This window comes from Mustela lutreola, chromosome 16, assembly GCF_030435805.1.
Source record: "Mustela lutreola isolate mMusLut2 chromosome 16, mMusLut2.pri, whole genome shotgun sequence".
Taxonomy (NCBI): domain Eukaryota; kingdom Metazoa; phylum Chordata; class Mammalia; order Carnivora; family Mustelidae; genus Mustela; species Mustela lutreola.
The window spans coordinates 42,552,500-42,573,338 of NC_081305.1; the positions used below are offsets into that span (position 1 = coordinate 42,552,500).

Sequence of the window (20,839 nt, forward strand, 5' to 3'; positions counted from 1 at the left end):
CAATACAATCTTAAACTGCATTTATTAGTCTTACAGTCCGTAGTAACACTAGTTTTTATTTTGATAAAAATACATAGTTTACATTTTTGAGACCCTACATTATATATTTTGAAATTATATATTTGACTAAAGCAAATAAGTATTTGTGCTAATGCTACTGGGAAACAAGATTTTTTTTTAAAGTAGGCTCCATGCCCAGCGTGGAGCACAATGAGAGGCTTCAACTCATGACCCTGAGATTAAGACCTGAGCTGAGATCAAGAGTTGGGTGTTTAACTGACTGAGCCATCCAGGTGCCCTGCTGAGGACCAAGGGTTTTGGTTTTTTTTTTTTTTTTTTTTTTTCAATATAAATGAAAAGAAAATCAAAGGAGTAAACACCCTGTAATCTTTCATTTGACTTGGGAAGAATGAATTCATGGGTTTTTCTCTTTCTAGAAAACATATTTCCCTCTCTAAGTCCACAGAAAAAGTCTAATTATGATAAGCCAGTAACAGTGAGCAACCCTAGTCCCAGACTATGGTCTCTAAATGCCATTTTTGACTAGATAAAACCAAGGATCTTTGGGGAGACCAGGGATTCCAGGTCTGGGACAGGAAATTGACAAATGAGTTTGAGGCATCTTGTGTCAAAAAGCAGGGAAGTCTTCTAATACCAATGAGGTTGAGTCAGAAGGACTCAGGAGTCAATCTGAAAAGACTGCCACTGGCCAAAGATGGGACATTCTGAGTAGCAATTAGAGCTACTGCAGTGATTTGAAGCACATCAAATATGTTAGAAAATGTAAGTTCATATTAGTATTCATACACACAGTATCTCACTGGTCACTTTTTAAAAAAATGTTTCTAAATGTCTCTAATGTTTCTCTTTAATGTTAATCTCTTTAATGTTTCTAATGTCTCATTTTAAAAAATGAGAGACTTTTTTTAAGATTTTATTTATTTGACAGAGAGATCACAAGTAGGCAGAGAAGCAGCTGGGGGCGGGGGGTCAGGGGGAAGCAGGCTCCCTGCTGAGCAGAGAGCCCAATGCAGGGCTCAATCCCAGAACCCTGGGATCATGACCAGAGCCAAAGGCAGAGGCTTAACCCACTAAGCCACCCAGGCACCCCCTCACTGGTCACTTTTTGAAGGGTGCTAGGAACCAAGTCATTTTGTTTTGTTTTTGTTTTGTTTTCATAAAATAGGGAAAGAATCAAGCATGTCCCCCCTGTAGGTGAACAAGTAACCAAACTCCTGATAAGGGGGAAGTTATTTATGAAAGAATAACTGCTAATTAGAGAAAGAATGATAAAATTTGATAACCACTATTTTCCGTTTATCAAAAAAAGTAGTAGATGCAGGTAATGATGATCAAGGGCTGCTAAAGCTAGTAGTGGAAAGATTGGGCATCTTAAGAAGGAACAGGATGACATTGCTGATCAGTCTTAGGGGACCAAAGGAAGACAACTAGACATCATGTGCTCCTGATAGAATACAGTAAGATACGGTGGTATATTACAATAGCACTATGGAATACATACTCTCTCACCAAATAAACTCTAAATCTAATCAAGCTTTTAGCTGTAAATACAATATATAAGAAAGGGGGGCAGTGAGGAACAAATGAAACTATAATCAGTCAAATCCAAAATCTGAGATATCCTATAGGACAACTGGTCCAGTTTCTTCAACAAACAGAAAGCCACAAAAAAAGGGGGGGTGCCTGGGTGGCTCAGTGGGTTAAGCCGCTGCCTTCGGCTCAGGTCATGATCTCAGGGTCCTGGGATCGAGTCCCGCATCGGGCTCTCTGCTCGGCGGGGAGCCTGCTTCTCTCTCTCTCTCTCTCTCTCTCTGCCTGCCTCTCTGCCTACTTGTGATCTCTGTCTGTCAAATAAATAAATAAAATCTTTAAAAAAAAAAAGGGAGGGATGAGGGGGACAAAAAGGCAGGGGGAGGTAAATGTATAGACTAAACAAGAATGAAATTTTAGATGCTGAAACAATTTCAGCAACAAAATAGTGTTGAATTATAACCCAGAGTATAAAATATCCATGAGTCCATAGTGATAAAAATGATGTAATAAAAGAACAGACATCCTCTGTGCAGAAGAATTGCGTGTAATTAATGTAAATATTCCATTCTTAAAAGGTAAAATTTAACTCTCCACCCCTTAAATGTGGGCTGTGCATAGTGACTTCCTTCCAAAGAGCATGGAAAAGGAGTAAGAAGAAAAGTAACTTTATAGTGGAGAAACCTGACAAACGGTACCTCAGCCAAGAGATCAAAGTTAAAACACCAACAGTTAAGTCATGTTGATAGTATGTGTGCCCTTGATATGACGTGATGAGAATTGCACTTTACCTCTGAGGTCTACCCCCAACCCCCATCCCCCAAAAGACCCCACATAACCCCACTCTAATGATGAGAAACACATCAGATCCCAAATGAAGAACGTTCTACAAAATACCTGACCAGTACTCCCGAAAACTATCAAACTCATGAAAAGCAAGGTAAGTGTAAGAAATTGTTACTGGCAAAAAGAGCCTAAAGATGGGGCACCTGGGTGGCTCAATGGGTTAAGCCTCTGGCTTCGGCTCGGGTCGTGATCCCAGGGTCCTGGGATCGAACTCCACATCAGGCTCTCTGCTCAGCAGGAAGCCTGCTTCCTCCCTCTCTCTCTGCCTGCTTCACTGCCTATTTGTGATCTCTGTCTGTTAAAAATAAATAAATAAAATCTTTAAAAAAAAAAAAAGAGCCTAAAGAAGCAAGGCAACTAAATGCAATGTATTCTGGATGGAATGCTCAAATGTAAGAGATTAAACACCAAGAAAATATGAATACAAAGTATGGATTCTAGTTAATAATGTATTTTTTTAAAAGGTGTCCTATTCTGGGGCGCCTGGGTGGCTCAATGGGTTAGAGCCTCTGCCTTCAGCTCGGGTCATGATCCAGGTCCTGGGATCGAGCCCCGCATCGGGCTCTCTGCTCAGTGGAGAGCCTGCTTCTGCCTCTCTCTCTCTCTCTCTCTCTCTGCCTGCCTCTCAGCCTACTTGTGATCTCTGTCAAACAAATAAATAAAAAAAAATCTTTAAAAAAAAAAAAAAGGTGTCCTATTCTTTTTATCGCATCTGTAGCACAGAAGCAAACAAAAGCCAGTGGTTTTTAAAAAAATACTTATTTACTTGAGAGAGAGAGAGCCAGTGAGCACAAGCAGGGGGAAAGGGCAGAGGAAGAGAGAGAAGTAGGCTTCCAGCTAAGCAGGAAGCCCAGATGGAGCTCAAACCCAGAACCCTGGATCATGACCAGAGCCCAATGCAGATGCTTAGCGCACTGAGCAACCCAGGGACTCCTAGTGTTGTGTGTTTTAAATATTCGTAATGAGGGGCGCCTGGGTAGCTCAGTGGGTTAGACCTCTGCCTTCTGCTCAGGTCATGATCTCTGGGTCCTGGGATGGGGCCTAGCAACCGGCTCTCTGCTCAGCGGGGAGCCTGCTTCCCCCTCTCTGCCTACTTGTGATCTCTCGCTGTCAAATAAATAAATAAAACCTTTTTTTTAAGCTTTTTTTTTTAAAGACTTTATTTATTTGACAGACAGAGATCACAAGTAGGCAGAGAGGCAGGCAGAGAGAGAGGAAGAAGCAGGCTCTCTGCTGAGCAGAGAGCCTAACGTGGGGCCTGATCCCAGGATTCTGGTATCATGACCCAAGCCGAAGGCAGAGGCTTTAACCCACTGAGCCACCCAGGCGCCCCAATAAAACCTTTTTTAAGAATAAATATTCGTGGGGCACCTGGGTGGCTCAGTGGGTTAAACCTCTGCCTTCTGCTCAGGTCATGGTCTCCGGGTCCTGGGATAGAACCCCCCCCCCTCCCCCGGGCATCGGGCTCTCTTCTCAGCAGGAAGTCAGCTTCCTCCCCCGCCCCCCCCCCGCCTACTTGTGATCTCTGTCAAAAAAATAAATAAAATCTTAAAATAAATATTCGTTATTAAACACATTGAGGATTACCAAAAAAAAAAAAAAAAAAAAAAAAAAAAGGATCAGTCAGCTGTGTCCCAAGAAAAGACAGACAGACCTAATCTACAAACCATTCTGGGTTGACGCATTTTACTACTCTCTCGGCCTTTACAGGAACTATTCTCCCACCCAGAACATCTCCATTTTCATGTAGCAACTCTTCAAACGTCACCTTTCCCAGAAAGCCTGGTTCAGGCGCCCCTGTCCCTGGTGTTTCTGGAAGTAACTGTCCAGTAGTGCGTCTCTACCGACTAAAAGGCCACGGCACTCAGCACTCTATAGCCTCGCCCAGCCCTGCGTTGATACGGACCTCAGTGTTTTAAAAACTTCCGGAAGGAGCCTCAGTGGCACAGGCGGAGCCTCAGTGGCACAGGCGGAGCCTCCAAACTTTTCTGAGCTCTCAAAGGTCCGGTTTCCTCGTTAGGGACGGGGCCAACCACTTTACAGCGCTCTCATTAGCCCTTGTTCCTCCAATGAGGGCGTGGCCGCCTCACTTAGTTGCACTTACTTAGACCCAGGCTATTCATTGGTTCCTTTTTCCAGCACTCTGATTGATTTATTTTCCTCCTTGGGGCGGGCCCTCTAGGTGTGGCCAGATTCTCATTGGCCTCTCTTCATCTGATGTCATGGACCAGCGCCTGTCGCTTTCGCTGATACGTCATTCAAGGGCGCCAACCCCGACAAGACCAGAGAGTAGACAGCGGAACTGGAGGAGGCCGCTGAGCCGAGGCGGTAGTAGTGGCGACAGCGACGGCAGCAGCGATGGCCGGGGCGGGACCAGCCCCGGGACTCCCGGGTGCAGGAGGACCTGTGGTCCCAGGCCCTGGCGCCGGCATGCCGGGCAAGAGCGGGGAGGAACGCTTGAAGGAGATGGAGGCAGAGATGGCCCTGTAAGGCCCGCGATAAAAAGCTGTCCCAGAGTTAGAGCCACTGAGTACTGGAGTCTCCAGGCCGAAATTTAGCCCGCTATGGCTCCGTCATGGGGAAATGGGACTTTTGGGATTGTGGGGGAGGGAGTAAGAAGAGGTTGGCAGGGGTGAAGGCGCTATCGCGGTATACCCAGCGTTTCAGAATTAATGGGAGGTCCTGAGCTGTGATGTCGGTTTTGCCTCCTCAGGTTTGAGCAGGAAGTTCTGGGGGCTCCGGTAACCGGCATCCCAACTGCTGTGCCCGCGGTTCCCACGGTCCCCACGGTAGAAGCGATGCAGGTCCCAGCAGCTCCTGTGATCCGCCCAATTATTGCAACCAACACTTACCAGCAGGTACGGCTGAGCCAAGGCATATAACCGAGAGCACAGTGCCTTGAACACAGTGTTTTATACAAAGAGCTGTTGACATGTTGACTTATCGATTAGCATGACAGATGTGTTTTATGTGTCAGGCACTGAGAACACAGTAACCACTAAGCAAACAATAATATCTCTGCCCTTCGGGAGCTAATATTCTGGAGCATTTTATCCAGTAGAACTTTCTGTAATGATAAAAATACTCTGTATCTATTTAAAATTTACATTTAAGTTAAATAGTTCTTTGGTCTTATTAGTTACATTCACCTGCTCAATAGCCAGCTGTATGCAACTAGTGGAGATAGACTACTAGAAAGAAAACAGGTAAATGAAACTTGTTCGTTCTGTCAGTAATTGTTGGGTGCCTTCTATGCATCAGGCACTATTCTAGGCATTAAGCACATAGCAGAGAACGATACAAAGAAAAACAGTCACTGCCTTTTTTGAGGTTTACATTTTACTGGGTGAAGACAGGTAAAGTAGAGTAAGAAAGGAAAGGTTTATCAGTGAGATGAGGAAAAGCCTTTCTGAGGAGGTGACAGTTAAGCAAAGATATAAAGGACATGATAGAGGGAACCTTGGGGAAATATAGGGGAACTGCGAGTTCAAGGGCCATGACACATGTGACATGTTCAGGGGGCAGCAGAGAGAACAGTGTGGCTAGAGTAGAGCAAGCAAGCAAGAAAGAGAGAGAGATTGTGAGGAGATGAGGACAGAGAGGTGATAGAGACAAACCTGGTAGTACCATGTGGGCTACCGTAAAGACCTTGGTCTTTACTCTGAGGTGGGATGCTTTTGAAGGATTTTGAGCAAAGGGGTAATATGGTCCAACTTAGACATTAACTAATTATGGCTGTGTTTGGAGAACAGACTGTAGGGGGCTGGGACAGAGTTAAGGAGACTGAAGAAGAGGCTACCATAATCATTTAGGCAAGATACAATGATGGCTTGGACCAGGCTGGTGGCATGGGAGATGAGAAGGACAGGATGGACACAACTTCAGATAGTGCTAAATGCACTGAGGAAGATTAAACAGGATAACAAGAAAAGTTGCAACTGAGAGGGGTGAAGGACGGCTTTCACTAGTGGAATCCCAAAAGCCTCCCTCTAAAGTGACATTTTAACTTAGACTTAAGGTTAACAGATAGCCAGCCCCACACAGAATACAGAGAATAAAACCCCTAGCCTCCCAGGGTGAGCCAGCCAGCACAGCTTGTGGGCACTAAATCAGGGCCCTCACCCCAATTTCCTTCCCAACAGGTCCAACAGACTCTGGAGGCCCGGGCAGCTGCTGCAGCCACAGTGGTTCCTCCCATGGTGGGTGGACCTCCTTTTGTGGGTCCAGGTAAGGAGTGGTGGAGGAGAGGGAGCCAGGGGATCAATCAGAGTAATAAAAAGGGATGCCTGGGACACTCCTCCCACAATCCTTGTCTCTTTCCATTCCAACAGTTGGCTTTGGCCCTGGTGATCGGAGTCACCTGGATAGTCCAGAGGCTCGAGAAGCTATGTTTCTGCGTCGAGCAGGTAGGTCTGGGCCAGGAATCCCACCTGTAACCAAGCACTCTTGTTTTTGACGACTACAGCATCTTGCCGACATCATTGTGCTAACTCTTAATTTCATCCCCATTCTGACATTACCGTCTTCCTAAAGCACAAACCGGATCATACACTTAAGAGTTTGCCCTTAGTAAGGCTTCACTTGATCATTGCAAACCAACCCCCTTATTGTTACTCCTAATCCCTACTCTTTGCTGTGTTTCTCCATGGTACTTAATACCCTGTAACAAGCTATACAAATTATTTATTACGGTAATCACCTTTCGTTTCCTCTAAAATATAAGGTCTATGAGGAACAAAAGTCTTGTGCCTGCCACATTGTAAGCAGTATGTGCTATCTGTGGATGGGGTAAATAAACCATCAAATAAACACCAAGCTCCTCAGCTGGCAGTCAAGACCTTGCATCCCCTAGCCCCTTACACAGAGATCCCCATATACTCTCCAGAAGTCCTAGGCATTGCTAGAATGTGCCCACAATGTTCTTGTTGACCTCCCTTCTGTCCCCTGCTGTCATCCAGCTATAATCTTCCAAAGCCTATTAACTAAATCAGAATCAAGTTAACTAAATCTATCCTCTCCACAGGTCATTCTTACTTTTGTTGTCAAGGTGATGTTTATATACACACGGTCAATTTTTCTAACACTACTTCCTGATATGTATGAAAAGAATACATGTTCTTTTTTTTTTTTTAAGATTTTTTTAAAATTTATTTTTATTTGACAGACAGAGATCACAGGTAGGCAGAGAGGCAGGCAGAGAGCGAAGGAGAGGAAACAGGCTCCCCGATGAGCAGAGAGCCTGATGCAGGGCTCGATTCCAGGACCCTGGGATCATGACCTGAGCCAAAGGCAGAGGCTTTAACCCACTGAGCCACCTTGGTGCCCCAAGAATACATGTTCTTAAAGTTCTGGTACAGTCACTATTAGATCAAACTTATGCGTTGTGTTACTTAATCTCTTTTACACTTTTTAAATCTGATATATGAGAAATCTTAACATCTCTTCTTCTTTAGTATGGCTTTGATCAAAATGCACATCTGACCTAGTCACCCTGCCTAGCTACCAACCTTGCTGTGGCTCCCTGCTGCCCTCAGGAGGACATCCATGATCTTGCCAACAAGGCTATGCTTGGATGCCTGCTGACCTTTTGACCATTCTCTTACAATGCTTTCCAAATTTCAGCCTCTATTATTAAAATTATACTGAATTGAAAAGGGAAAGAAAATAATTTGTACATGTTCTCCTTGCCAGTAATCTTTACAGTCACCCTTTGCCTGACCAAAGGTAGCTGGGTCTTTATTATCCTTTAGGTTTTGGCTCATAGGTCCCTTTCTCTAGGAAACCTCTAGCTACCCTGGCTAAGTCAGAGGGCTTCTATGGGTTCCCACCACTCCCCAGGCTTCCCCCTCATAGTTCCAGTCACCCTGCCTGGGCTTTACCCCATCCTGGCCCTGATCACTCTGGGCTGTCACCCTCTGGTGATGGGTCTCTTCCCTCCTGCTCTGAACCAGGAGCTCCCTGAGAGCCTTTGGTCCTTTGGTGTGTCCATAGTATTGTCCAGAACAGGGACACCCAAAGGAGATGCTCAGTGGTAAATTTTTGCTGAATGAACAAATGGAAAGACTCCTGCATCACCTAGAAGGTTCCCCAGACTCTTCTCCAGGATTTCTTGGATGCTGAGAGTACCCACACACACACACCTCACCTCAAGTGCCCCGGTCCCCCATGACACACACCCCCATCTCTCTCTCCCACAGCTGTGGCCCCCCAGAGGGCCCCTATCCTGCGTCCGGCCTTCGTCCCCCACGTGCTACAGAGAGCAGGTGAGGGGGCCAGGGTCATCATCTGTGCCACATAACTTCCCCCTTAAATCCTCCAACTCCCCCACTAACACCCTGACAGATTCTGCTCTTTCTTCTGCAGCAGGTGGTCCCCGCCCCATGGCCCTGCGGCCCCCTCACCAGGCCCTCGTGGGTCCCCCTCTGCCTGGCCCCCCGGGACCACCTATGATGCTGCCACCGATGGCTCGGGCCCCAGGGCCCCCCCTGGGCTCCATGGCTGCTCTGAGACCTCCGCTGGTAAGTGTGGACAGGGAGCTCATGGCCAGAGGTGTGACGGGTGGAGAGATGCTCAATCCTGGCTTGATGGGCCATGTCTGAATCTGCCTTCTCACTCTCTGACTCTGTCTCTCACTATTTCTTTTTGTGGCTGAATCTGTTTTTCTTTCTTTTTGTGAGGAAAGTAGAGAAACATATGCCTTGGGTTGTTTCTGTCCCTATATCTCTATTTTTCTGATTGTCCCTCTCTGTTTTTCTGTCCTCGTGTCCTTGTCCTTGTGTCTGTCTCTGACTAGAAATTCCTTTCTTGGTGTAGGTGTCTCTTGTCTGCTCTCTGGTGTCAGACCCTTGCTTTGTTGTACAGGATGGGGGTAAGGTCTGAGCCTGGGAAAGGACACTCTTCATTGTCTCCCTTTCCCACAGGAGGAGCCAGCAACACCTCGAGAGCTGGGGCTAGGCCTGGGGTTGGGCTTGAAAGAGAAGGAAGAGGCAGTGGTGGCAGCGGCAGCTGGGCTGGAGGAGGCTAGTGCAGCTGTGGCCGTTGGGGCAGGAGGTGCCCCCACCGGCCCTGCGGTCATTGGGCCCAGCCTGCCATTGGCCCTGGCCATGCCTTTGCCTGAGCCTGAGCCCCTGCCCCTCCCGCTAGAAGTTGTACGAGGCCTACTGCCCCCACTGCGCATTCCTGAGCTCCTGTCCCTGCGTCCACGACCCCGGCCCCCACGGCCTGAGCCACCACCTGGCCTCATGGCTCTTGAGGTAAGTAGGGAGCATAGCAGCTGGGGATGGGAGGCAGGTAGAACGGGCAGGGAGGGCAGAGAGGAACCCATGATCTTCCACACCCAGAAACACATGTAGTCCTGTACTGATGGAGGTAAGAGGGACTCGGGAAATTGGAGGGGCTGGGAGGACATAGGGGAAAAGGAGACAGACACAGGTACTTCACATTAAGAAGTACATCCAGCTCTTTAATTATAGAAGCAGGACAGTGAGAGGCATAGGCAGGTGGGGAAGGTTGAAGGGGACACATGGGTCCAGGAGACTTAACACCAAGCCTTTTGCGCCCCATCCCCCTTTCCTCTACAGGTCCCAGAGCCCTTGGGTGAGGACAAGAAGAAAGGAAAGCCAGAGAAATTGAAACGCTGCATTCGCACCGCAGCTGGGAGCAGCTGGGAGGACCCCAGCCTGCTGGAGTGGGATGCAGGTGAGGGGCCCAAGTGCAGGGCCAGGGATTGCTCAGTCAAGGACGCACCAAGGTCTCCTCCTTGGGGCAGACACAGGGAAGGTAAACCAACTCACTCCGCAACTGCCACCTCTCTGTAGGGCAGGCCCTGCTATTTGCCTGCCTCATGGTGGGCTAGGCTATGGTTCTTGGGGGCAGGCCCCCACCTAGCCAGTGAACAGAATTTCATAAAGGCAACTGATACCTAGGACTTTCTGAACTGTTTTATTCATGAGAAGCCTGGCTTGCTAAAGGTAAAGGGAATTTTTTTTTTCTCTCAACTTCTTATGAAAAATTTTAAACACTGGGGGCACCTGGGTGGCTCAGTCAAAAAAGCCTCTGCCTTTAGCTCCAGTCATAAACCCAGGGTCCTGGGATCAAGCCCCACTTCTGGCTCCTTGCTCAGTGGGGAACCTGCTTCTCCCTCTCCCTCTGCCTGCCACCCCCCCTGTTTTTGTGCGTGCTTTCTTTCTTTTCCTCTGTCGAATAAATAAATACCATCTTAAAAAAAATTTTTTTGAAACACTGAATTGCGCAGTGAACAGCCATGTATATCCGCCCCTACATTCAGCAGTGGCCATTTTGCTATATTCACTTTACCTTTCTGTGTATATATATGTTTTTTTTTGGATTTTGCTCAGTCATTTGGAGCAAGTTAAAAATGAAGTTATCACTTCACTCCTAAATACCTCCACATTCAGCTCCTAAGAAAAGTGACAGTCTTTTTTATATCATAATATCGTTAACATTCCTAAGAAAATGAATGATCATTCTGTGTTATCTCATATTCCCTTTATGTTTAAATTTCCCTAGTTGCCTCTAAACCATCTGTTACAGCCGTCTTTGCCCGTGAGTCAGGATGCCAGCAATTTTCGGTCTCTAGATTACCTTGTAATGAAAATGGTCTCCCTGCTACCACTTTGTCTTGCGTGTAACAGGGTTTTTTGTTTTTTTGTTTTTTTTTTTTAATGTCTAACCTAGTCGGTCTGTAGAAGACCCCTCCCTCTGAGTTTATCAGACTTTTTCCTCTTAGGGGAGCCTAACTTATTCTCAGAGAGTGTCCCTAATCACCACAGAAGCTGTGGGGCAGCCACAGTGCTAGCTGAGGAAATGGACCTGCCTCCCATCTGAGTCCTTGACTTCTGCCTCTTTTGAGAATCGTCCACCTGCCCCAGGCCAGGGCATGGCAGTGTCAGCCTAGAGGTGGTCAGGGCATGCTATAGACCCTAATTCTGGGATCTGGGCAAATCACTTAGGCTTTCTATCCTTCTTTCCTCACTCTAACAAGGGGATAATAATAGTATGTGCCTTGTTGGAGGGATGCTTTGGGCTTGAGTATATTCAGTCTGGCTCATGCCCAGCCCAGGGGAGATGCTCAGGAATGGCAGCTAAGGTCAGCCTTGGAGAAGGATCAGAGCGTGTTCATGTTTTGAGGAATTAGAGTGGGCTTTGCAAAGAAAGCAAACGGGTGTAAGGAGCCTGGGGGATATCCATGGGGAGATGTCCAGGAGACCAAGGGGTGCCAGGAGCTCAGAGGAGCGGCCAGGGGTAGGACAGAGTTGGAGCCTTCATCATGGCAATGGGTAAGATGGCCCTGGGGTGGGGAAAGGCAGTACAGGTAGTTAAAAGTGAGGACTCTGGAGCCAGGTGCCTGAGGTCTTGTCCTAGCTCTGCGACTACCTGGTTGAATAACTTTGGGCAGGTAACGTGACTACTCTGTGCCTCGGTATAAAAGGGCCCATTGGGCATTCCAGATGTGTTAAAACCTCACGAGTACTTAGCAAACAGTCTAGTGCAGGGTAAACACCATACAGATTTTGGCTGTTATTACAGAGAGGGCCCCAGGCCAAGACTGCTGGGACTACAGAGGGAGGGGAGTTTCGGGGATGCCTCCAGAGAAGGGGAGCTATTTAAGTAAGGCAGACACAGGACCAGGCATCTGCATCTTATGACCTCCTCTTTCCCAACCCCAGATGACTTCCGGATCTTCTGTGGCGATTTGGGCAATGAAGTGAATGATGACATCTTAGCACGCGCCTTCAGCCGCTTTCCATCCTTCCTTAAGGCTAAGGTGATCCGAGACAAGCGCACAGGCAAGACCAAGGGCTATGGCTTCGTCAGCTTTAAGGACCCCAGCGACTACGTGCGCGCCATGCGTGAGATGAATGGTGGGTGAGGCCTCTCTCAGGGACCATGGGTGTGAGGAGCATCTGGCCTAAGCCCGACCCCGAACCTGACCTTGAACCCTCCATTCCCACAGGGAAGTATGTGGGCTCACGCCCCATCAAGCTCCGCAAGAGTATGTGGAAGGACCGGAACCTGGATGTGGTGCGCAAGAAGCAGAAGGAGAAGAAGAAGCTGGGCCTGAGATAGGGTCGGTGGCCAGGCACCCGCTCCCTCCTGGCCGGGCGCTGGCTCTTCTCCCCATTCTCTTTGGAAGACCCCCAACTAGCCACCCACCCACCCTCCCCAAAACCAGTTTCAATAAATTTACGTTATTTCCGTCCCTGGCTGGGCTTGCAAGCACTCTTTGGGGAGTAGGGCTTGGCATCCTCCAATCTGGGAATAGTGATGAGTAGGGAGCTTTGAAAGTTTACCTAGGCAAACATGCAGATGGACATCTTTCTGTCCCTACTGTGCTCCCGCCACATCTTCCTGAACCCTATTTTAAGTGCATTTGGAGTACAGCCATTTGACAGAGGAGAAAGTAAAGGCTTATTAGAGTGAGGCCACAACCAAGCCGAGACCCAGTCCAGTTGTCTTCCGACTCCAGCCTGTGGTCTCAGTACCAAGGTAAGGGGTCTTCTGGGCCCTGCCCTTCTGGAGGTCACAGCCTTCCAGGCTTTCATCCATTCAGCAAACTCACAGAAGGCCTAGCCAGTGCTGGGGACATGGTGACTGAAACCATCCTGGACTCTTCCCTCAGAGCTTGGTCCAGTGGCGGCAGATAGGCCCACTGCGACATGGAGTGGTTAGGGTTGGGGTGATGAAGCCCAGGGTGTTGACGTGGGAGTCAGGGAGGGCTTCCTGAAGGAACTGGCCACTTCTGAGTCTGTCTCATGCTCTTCCTATCATTCTTGCCCAGTCTCTGAAGTTCTCACCCCCTGGTCCCTGCCCCTGCCTCCTTCAGACCTCCAGTTCACAGCATGGCCCTGTCAGGGTTCTTTCTAAAGTGCAAATCTGATGCCAGTCCCATTTGAACTTGGTTCCGGCTTCTCAGGGCTTGCTGCTGCCTTCAGGGTAAAGTCCAAGCTCTTAGTCTAGTGTTCAAGATCCTGCTCGGACACTTCTTTATATAGGCAGTGTCAAGCTTGGATTTGACTTGAACGGGGAGAAGAGCCATCTGCATCCCGGAGACTGTTTTCCAGTTTCTTCATTCCTCCAAACCCCAGCCACCTTCTCTTGCTGTATGTCTGTGTGGACCCCCTCAAGTTCTTCTCTATGTCTGTTTTTCCCTGTGAGTGTCTCTGTGAGTGTCCTTCTGGTTTGTTTGTTTTTGTCTCTAAGTGTCTGTCTCTGAGTCTCTGTTCTCTCTCTGCATCTATGGATCTCTCCCCCTCTCTTTTCCCAGCCCCAAGCTTGCCACTGCCTATCTGAAGAAGTGTCTGAGCAGGATCTTGAACACTAGACTAAGAGCTTGGACTTTACCCTGAAGGCAGCAGCTAGCCCTGAGAAGCCAGAACCAAGTTCAAATGGGACTGGCATCAGATTTGCACTTTAGAAAGAACCCTGACAGGGCCATGCTGTGGACTGGAGGTCTGAAGGAGGCAGGGGCAGGGACCAGGCAGAGGAGGGAGACTGTGTGGTTCAAGCATGGGATGGGGATGAGGGTCTCCCAGGGGCATAGCCAGCAGAACCCTGGGTTGAGAGGGGGCATGGGAGGAGGAAGGAAACAAAGCCAAGACCTCCCTGGGAATCTGGTCGCCCAGGAGAGGTGTCAAGTTACCTCTGTTCCTGCCTTCCTCCCTTATTGCTCCCTCTCTGACGTCACATTTTCCAGTCTGGTTAGAAGGGTGAGGGCCTCCCCTCCCTCCCTCACAGGAAGTGCCCTTCAGCCCCCTGCCACCTGGGCTTGACAACCCAGCCCCAGGACCGGTCCCTACCCCCACATCACTAGGCCTTCCCGCTCCTGACCCCCTCTGGTCACTTCAGTCACAGGAACCAGGGAGGAGATGGGAAGAGGGAATGACTGCAGAAAGGAAGCTTTTTAAAGAAAAAATTCAATTAATTAACATATAATGTATTATTGGTTTCAGAGGTAGAGGTCAGTGATTCATCAGTCATATAATACCTAGTGCTCATGACATCACATGCCCTCCCTAATGTTCTCTCTCCCCTCCAGCAACCCTTCAGTTTGTTTCCTATGATTAAAAATCTCATATGGTTTGTCTCTGAAAGGAAGCTTTTAAACGTGTGCATTTAAGTCCTCCTGAGGAAAGGGAGAAAAAACTCAACCGTTGGGTTGAGAGACAGATGGACAGAGATGAAGGGATGCAGCAAGTGGAGACGGAGAGATGGGGAGAGAGACAAAGCTGGAGAGATGAGACCTGCAGGTGAAGGCAGTACAAAAGGAAAGGGCAGGGGAAGAAAACCCAGAGACAACAATGGGGACTGAGCGATAAGGAGGTGGGGAGACAGATGGGGAGGAACTGAAACTTAGCGGGAAGAGACTGGGCGGCAGGACCTCACTGGGGTCAGGTCTGGTACAACAGAGACCCAGAGCCAGAGACACTAACTAGGGCAGAGAGCCATGGACGGACAACACACACAGACAGGAAAAAGGCCGACTTCAGGGAGAGGAGGCCTGGGGCCTGTGGGGCTCAGCAAGAGACCCTGCAGGCCCCTGGGTTAGATGGTGGCACGGTGATGCCTGGGGGCTCTCGGATCCCCCGATGCTGATCCTGGCACCTCCCACTTGCTCACTCTGTGACCCATTAAGTGGCCCTCCCTCCTAAGGCCTAGTTTCCCTAATGTAACATGAACAGAAGAGCAGTGCCCACACCGCCATCCTCCCACCCCCAGAATGCCAAGTCGTTAATGGCCAAGCAGGGTGAATACTGGAAAATGCCCATATCAAAGAGGTTCTTTTTAATGGCAAGTACATATTAATACATACAGCAGGATGGGTATAACCACAGGCTCTGAAGCCAAGCTGCCTGGGTTTAGGGTTACCAGGTTTAGGAAATAAAAATACAGGGCAGGGATGTCTGGGTGGCTCAGTTAGTTGAGCAGCTTGTTTTCAGCTCCCTTCTCTTGATTTCGGTCCCCTTCATGGTGTCAGGGTTTTAATACTGAGCCATATCCCCTCCTCGTTGGGCTCTGTGCTCAGTGGGGATTCTGCTGCTCTCTCTCCCTCTTCCTCAGTCCCTCCCCCTGCTCTCATTCTCTCTTTCTCTCTCAAATAAATAAATCTTTAAAAAAAAATACAAGACACCTAGTTAAATTTGAAGTTTCAGATAATTTTTAGTATAATTATGTTCCAACTGTTGCATGAATATATATGTTACATGTATATGGGGGGGTCTCTGAATCATTTAAAGCAAGTAATACTTTACCCCTAAATATCTGTGTTCATTTCTTTATAGAGACATCTTTCCTACTGTAAAACCATAATCGTATCTAGGAAAATGAATAATTCTATATCACATATTCAGTGCATACTCAAGTTTCCCCCTTTTGTCCAGAATATTACAGTATAGGATTCTGGAGATGAAGGGAAGTGAAAAGGAAGTCTGCTTCAATTTCCCCTTTCGTAAAATAAAGACTAGTACTTACCTCATAAAAGGATTAAATGAAGGCCCATGGCATAGTTGGGGGCGGGCAACTGAGCCCTCAATGCTAGCGATTAGAATTACTCTGGTTATTGTTTACACTGTTGTGTTATCATGATTGACACTCCTCAAGAGCAGCCCCAGAACATCCTCAAAGCCCTCAAAGGGAATCCTGCGTTGGCTTCCCCCAACCATATCCCCCCACCCCGCCCCGCAGTCCCCCTACAGATTGTGACGTTGGCGGACCTGGGATCTGGCCGGAAATCCCCCTTCCTGTTGCAGATAAGCCTGGCGCAGCCCCGCTGACCCCCAGACCCTCCCCCTCCCCACCCCCATGTCGCAGGATCAAGTCCCCAAGACGGAAAACCTGTCCACCAACCCCTCCCCGCGCCACGCTCCATCCCCATCACCCCGTAAACACGCCTTCGGACCCCGGTTCTCTCACAGCCTGCCGTTCCCCAAACTCCTGTCCAAGTCCTAGCCACCCCTGCAGCCCGACAGCTGTAGCTATCAGGAGGCAGGCGGCCATCCCTGAGGTGTATGCCGGGCAGGGGGTGGGGGGGGGGTTGGCCCCGCCCCCCGGCCCTGCAACTCGACCCGGCTGCGACCCCCGGCTCTGACGTCTCGGAAAATTCCCCCCTGCCCAGGCTCCCCAGGGGAGGGGGTACATGGTATGAAATGGGGCTGAGACCCCTGGCCGGGGACAGAGAAACCCGCCAGAGGTGAGCCATGAACTGGGGACTGGAGGTCTGGGGGCCCGGACTCCTGGGTCAGAGGAAGGAGAGGGCTGAGGTCTCTTACTCCTAGTCTGAGAAAGACACGGGAAGCCAAGATTCCAGGGTCCTCGGGAAGCAGGGAGCAAAAAGCCTGGACTCCTGGGTCTGAGGGAAGCAAGGGTTGGAGCCCAGACTCCAGGGTCCCTAAGTGTCCCCAGCTCTCAACCCTTACCCCTTTTTCCTCTCTGCCCAGAACATTCACAAAGAGCATCCATGGATTTCTGGAACTGGTCTGAAGCGCCTCCACAGGAAGTGCCCCCAGGAAACAGACTGTCAGGGCTGGGTAGGCTGGGGGACTGAGTCCCTGTGTGGGGAGGGTGCACAGGTGGGGGCCTCCGCTGACCCCGACCTGGCCCTAACCGCCTCATTGCCTGCAGAAGGAGCTGAACTCGGCTTTTATTTCCCCGAACTGGCGCTCCCAGGAGACACGCTGTCAGCGGAGGCACGCTGGAAAGGTGGCTGTGGGCTGGGACTCCGGGGAGCTGAGGAAGGTGAGAGGCTGAGCTCTAGGGCCTGAGGGAGGAAGGGGGCGTGCCTTGACTCCTGAGGCTGAATGGGGAGAGGGCTGGCGGCTGAGTCCTGAGGCTGAAAGAGGACGAGGCCTTCTACGTGTGAGTGTGTAGGAACTAGGGGGAACAACTCAGCCCCTGACAAATAAAGACTGCTGGGGTCGAGGGGGCGTCTCTAGTCATTGCTCACACCCTTCCCTAAACTGTCCCTTCATTACCCATCGCAGGGCTCCCACAGCCGGACTGGGGCTCCGCGTTACCGCACCCAGAAGCTCCATGGGGAGCGGGTGAGTATGCGTGCAGAGGCGGGGTAAGGAGGGGACTGGGGTCCTCCACCGTAGCTAGAGGTTTAAACTCCTTGATCTTTAAGGGGAACAGGGATAAGACGGGAATCCCTCTGCCCTCGAGATGGCATAGCCTAGATCCGGGATCCCAGGGCGCCAGGGCTGAGAGCCTAGACTCCAAGAACCCCTGAGGGGCCCGGGAACCGGGACATCTGGGCACCCCTCACACGGGGTCTCTTACTTCTCACAGAGCCCGCCCCTCAGGCTCTTCCGTGGTCGGGAGACTGGACGGACTTGGCTTGCAGTAGCTCGGACCCTTGGAGGGGCGTCTCCCAGGCCCTGGGCCCCGCCCCTCCCGGCCTGAACCCCGCCCCCTTCGCTGGTGTGGAGGCGGCTGCGGGCCAGAACTGTACCACCTCCCGGGGAGGGACCAGCTCGTGGCCCAGCGCCCAGGCCGCCGCCAGCTCCACCAACTGGGACTGTTCTATTGGTCTCGACCGCCCTACCTACTGGGGCAAGGACCTCCGCGGGGAGCCGAACGCGGACTCTACCATTTCGTGGGATGGGCCTGTGGGCTCAGACTGTACCACCTCCTGGGTCTCGGAGCTGCATACGGACTGCACGACCACTTCAAAAGGGTACCAGACTTCAGATCTCACCACGTCCTCCGAACCAAGCCAGCAGTCGGGCGGCGTAACCTTGGCTTGTTACCCCAAAAATAATCATCGAGGTGAGAGGGTCCATAGGACCGGAATCTAGTGAGGCGGGGCGTAGGCGCGCAGGGGCGGGACCGGAACCTGAGAGTGAAGGTGTGGGGCTTACTTACCTAAGAGCGGAGAGAGGCTCTTAACACCGTGGGTCCTGATGGGGGAGAGGACTGAGACACGGTACTACAATAGGGAGCAAGAGACTAGAGCCTAGGTTCCTGGGTAAGGTGAGAGGAAAGAGGTGAGGGTCTGGACGCCTGGGTCACCAAGGTGTGGCAGCCAATCTCCTCTAAGTCTCCGAGATGGGGACCCCGGCTGCGTGGGTCCCTGAGGCCGATTCTTGGGTTCCTTATATGGAGCGATCTGGACTCTTTGGGCCCCGAGGAGGAGGGGATCTGGGCTACTGGGTCCTAAATTGGGAAGATCTGGACCCTTGAACCTTCGAAGCGAGGGAGGCCGGACCGCTGGGTCATTGAAGAGACATGGTCTGGGGCTAGGAAACCTGTGTGTTCACCTGCCTGCCCTCCGCAGGTCCCATTCAGCTGTGGCAGTTCCTCCTGGAGCTGCTCCGAGACAGCGAGCGTAGCAACTGCATCCGCTGGACTGGCAACAGCCGCGAGTTCCAGCTGTGTGACCCCAGAGAGGTGAGGGAGCCTCCCGGACGCGCAAAGTCCCGCCCCGGTCTCCGCCCGTTCCATTTGGCAGGGCCATTCTGTTTACCTAGTAGTTGGCCCCGCCCCCAGCTCGTACTCCTCTCCCCTTGCCGGGAGTTACCGCGACTAACTGGCGTCCAGAACTTACGCGAAACCGCGCCCCCCGCCCCTCCCGTCAGTTGCGGAGCCCCACTCCCTCCTGCCCTTTCAGACTAAGCCCGGCCTCTGTCCTAGGTGGCGCGGCTGTGGGGTGAGCGCAAAAGGAAACCGGGCATGAACTACGAGAAACTGAGCCGAGGTCTACGCTACTACTACCGCCGGGACATCGTGCGCAAGAGCGGTGGGCGCAAGTACACTTACCGTTTCGGGGGCCGCGTGCCCGGCCTGGCCTATCCGGACTGCGCCCGGGTTGGACCGGGAGAAATGATCCAATAAAACTATCCTATCAAACTAGTCGTGAGTGCTGCCTGCATTCTTCCCATGGATACTGACTAAACCCGCTAGGTACCCTAAATGTGCACCACCACACTCACATCACACGCACACCACCCACCCCCCCGTGTGATCCGAAGACACACCCAGACCCTTAGGGGACCTACTTGTGTGGTCACTGTGTGATGGGATTTTCAAAGGAATCATCTCAGTCCCTACAGGGCCTACTGTGTGCCTGCCTGTGCTGGGACTTGCAAAGAAATCAAACCCAATCACTAACTTTCGAGTTTACCTACCGTGCCCCTCCTGAAGACTCCAAAACACTCAAGACTTTAAAAAAAAAAAAAACCAAACAAACAAAAACAGTTTATGTGCATCCTTTCAGTGCTTGGGATCATTAAGGAATTTGGCCTAGGGTTTGATCCCCCAAACCACCTATCTTCCCACTCCAAGCTGAAGGAGATAGAACTCCAATCTAGACCTCAAGGAGAGCTTACTGCTTTCTGGGAACCACTGAGCCCCTAAAGAATGGTCCTCCTATGGACTGACCAGATGCACATTTTAAATAACTGGTCTGGGAGGGACTAACCAAGGAGGTGACCTGAAAGAGGTGAGGGAGGGAGCCAGCTTTAGAAAGAGCATGGCAGATCAAGGGGACAGTAAGTGCAAAGGTCCTTAGAGGAAAGTCAGCCTGCAAGTTTAAGCAGGATGAGGCCAATGTGGTTGGAGCAGTGGGAATAAAGAGAAGAAGGATAGGAAATGAGAGTATAAGAGAGACCAAACTGGGGCACCTGGGTGGCTCAGTGGGTTGGATCCCTGCCTTCGGCTCAGGTCATGATCTCAGGGTCCTGGGATTGAGCCCCAAATTGGGCTCTCTTTGCTCAGTGGGGAGCCTTCTTTTCCCTCTCTCTGCCTGCTGCTCTGCCTACTTGTGATCTCTCCCTCTCTGTCAAATAAATAAATAAAATCTAAAAAGAGAGAGAGAGCCCAAACTATGCAGGTCATTTGTAAGGACTTTGACTTTTGACTGAGTCAAACAAGACCCAGGGAGAGGGTTCTAGGCCAAAGGGAAGTGATCTCACTGAGGTGTTAACAGGGTCCCTCTGGCTGAGTGGACGATTGTGGAGAGCAGTGGGGAAACCAGGAGGCTAGGGAGTGCTCTACTGCAATAGCCCAGGCTAGAGGTGCCTGTGGGTTGAACCAGACGTCGGAGAAAATTCTGGATATATTGCTAAGACAGAGCCAACACGATTTTTTGATAGGTCAGCTGTGGGGTATGAGAGAGCAAACTCTGTGACCGGAAGCATAGATGTGTCACTTTCTGAGATGGACAAATTTCTGCCAGACCCAAGCTTTTATTCTTAACCTCTGCCAGACCAAAGCTTTTATTCTTAACTTCTCCTCTCTGTGATGCAGGTCTTTGGTTTGAGTCCTCAGGAACCCAAATCTGTCTTAATTTGTGCCTTCTGAGGCTTGGGGAAAGAAGATAATGAACAGGGAGGTGGAATCTGAGTATTCATCATAATGCGGCAAAAGACCGTAGGAGAACAACTGGTTCGATTTCAAACCCCTAACAACTGATCACCTAATAAGC

The 20,839-nt window shown here is 50.3% G+C and overlaps 2 protein-coding genes across 4 annotated transcripts; both read left to right on the forward strand.

Annotated features, from left to right (window-relative positions):
• Positions 1-4,648: 4,648 nt before the first annotated feature.
• RBM42 (RNA binding motif protein 42) lies at positions 4,649-12,623 on the forward strand. 3 transcript variants are annotated; one of them, XM_059152018.1, is made up of 10 exons: positions 4,649-4,883; positions 5,111-5,255; positions 6,540-6,624; positions 6,729-6,803; positions 8,595-8,660; positions 8,740-8,915; positions 9,318-9,650; positions 9,978-10,095; positions 12,087-12,281; positions 12,374-12,623. In XM_059152018.1, exons 1-10 carry the CDS (start codon positions 4,756-4,758, stop codon positions 12,484-12,486), a joined length of 1,434 nt encoding a protein of 477 aa, XP_059008001.1. In that variant the 5' UTR covers positions 4,649-4,755; the 3' UTR covers positions 12,487-12,623. The 3 variants fall into 3 exon arrangements, with proteins under 3 accessions (XP_059008001.1, XP_059008002.1, XP_059008004.1); XM_059152019.1 differs by lacking the exon at positions 8,595-8,660; XM_059152021.1 differs by lacking the exon at positions 8,595-8,660 and having other exon boundaries at positions 4,650-4,883; positions 8,761-8,915.
• Positions 12,624-16,185: 3,562 nt separating this feature from the next.
• ETV2 (ETS variant transcription factor 2) lies at positions 16,186-19,266 on the forward strand. The gene is made up of 7 exons (XM_059153138.1): positions 16,186-16,606; positions 16,854-16,943; positions 17,038-17,151; positions 17,397-17,456; positions 17,704-18,183; positions 18,692-18,804; positions 19,048-19,266. Exons 2-7 carry the CDS (start codon positions 16,874-16,876, stop codon positions 19,246-19,248), a joined length of 1,038 nt encoding a protein of 345 aa, XP_059009121.1. The 5' UTR covers positions 16,186-16,606; positions 16,854-16,873; the 3' UTR covers positions 19,249-19,266.
• The last annotated feature ends 1,573 nt before the right edge of the window (positions 19,267-20,839 follow it).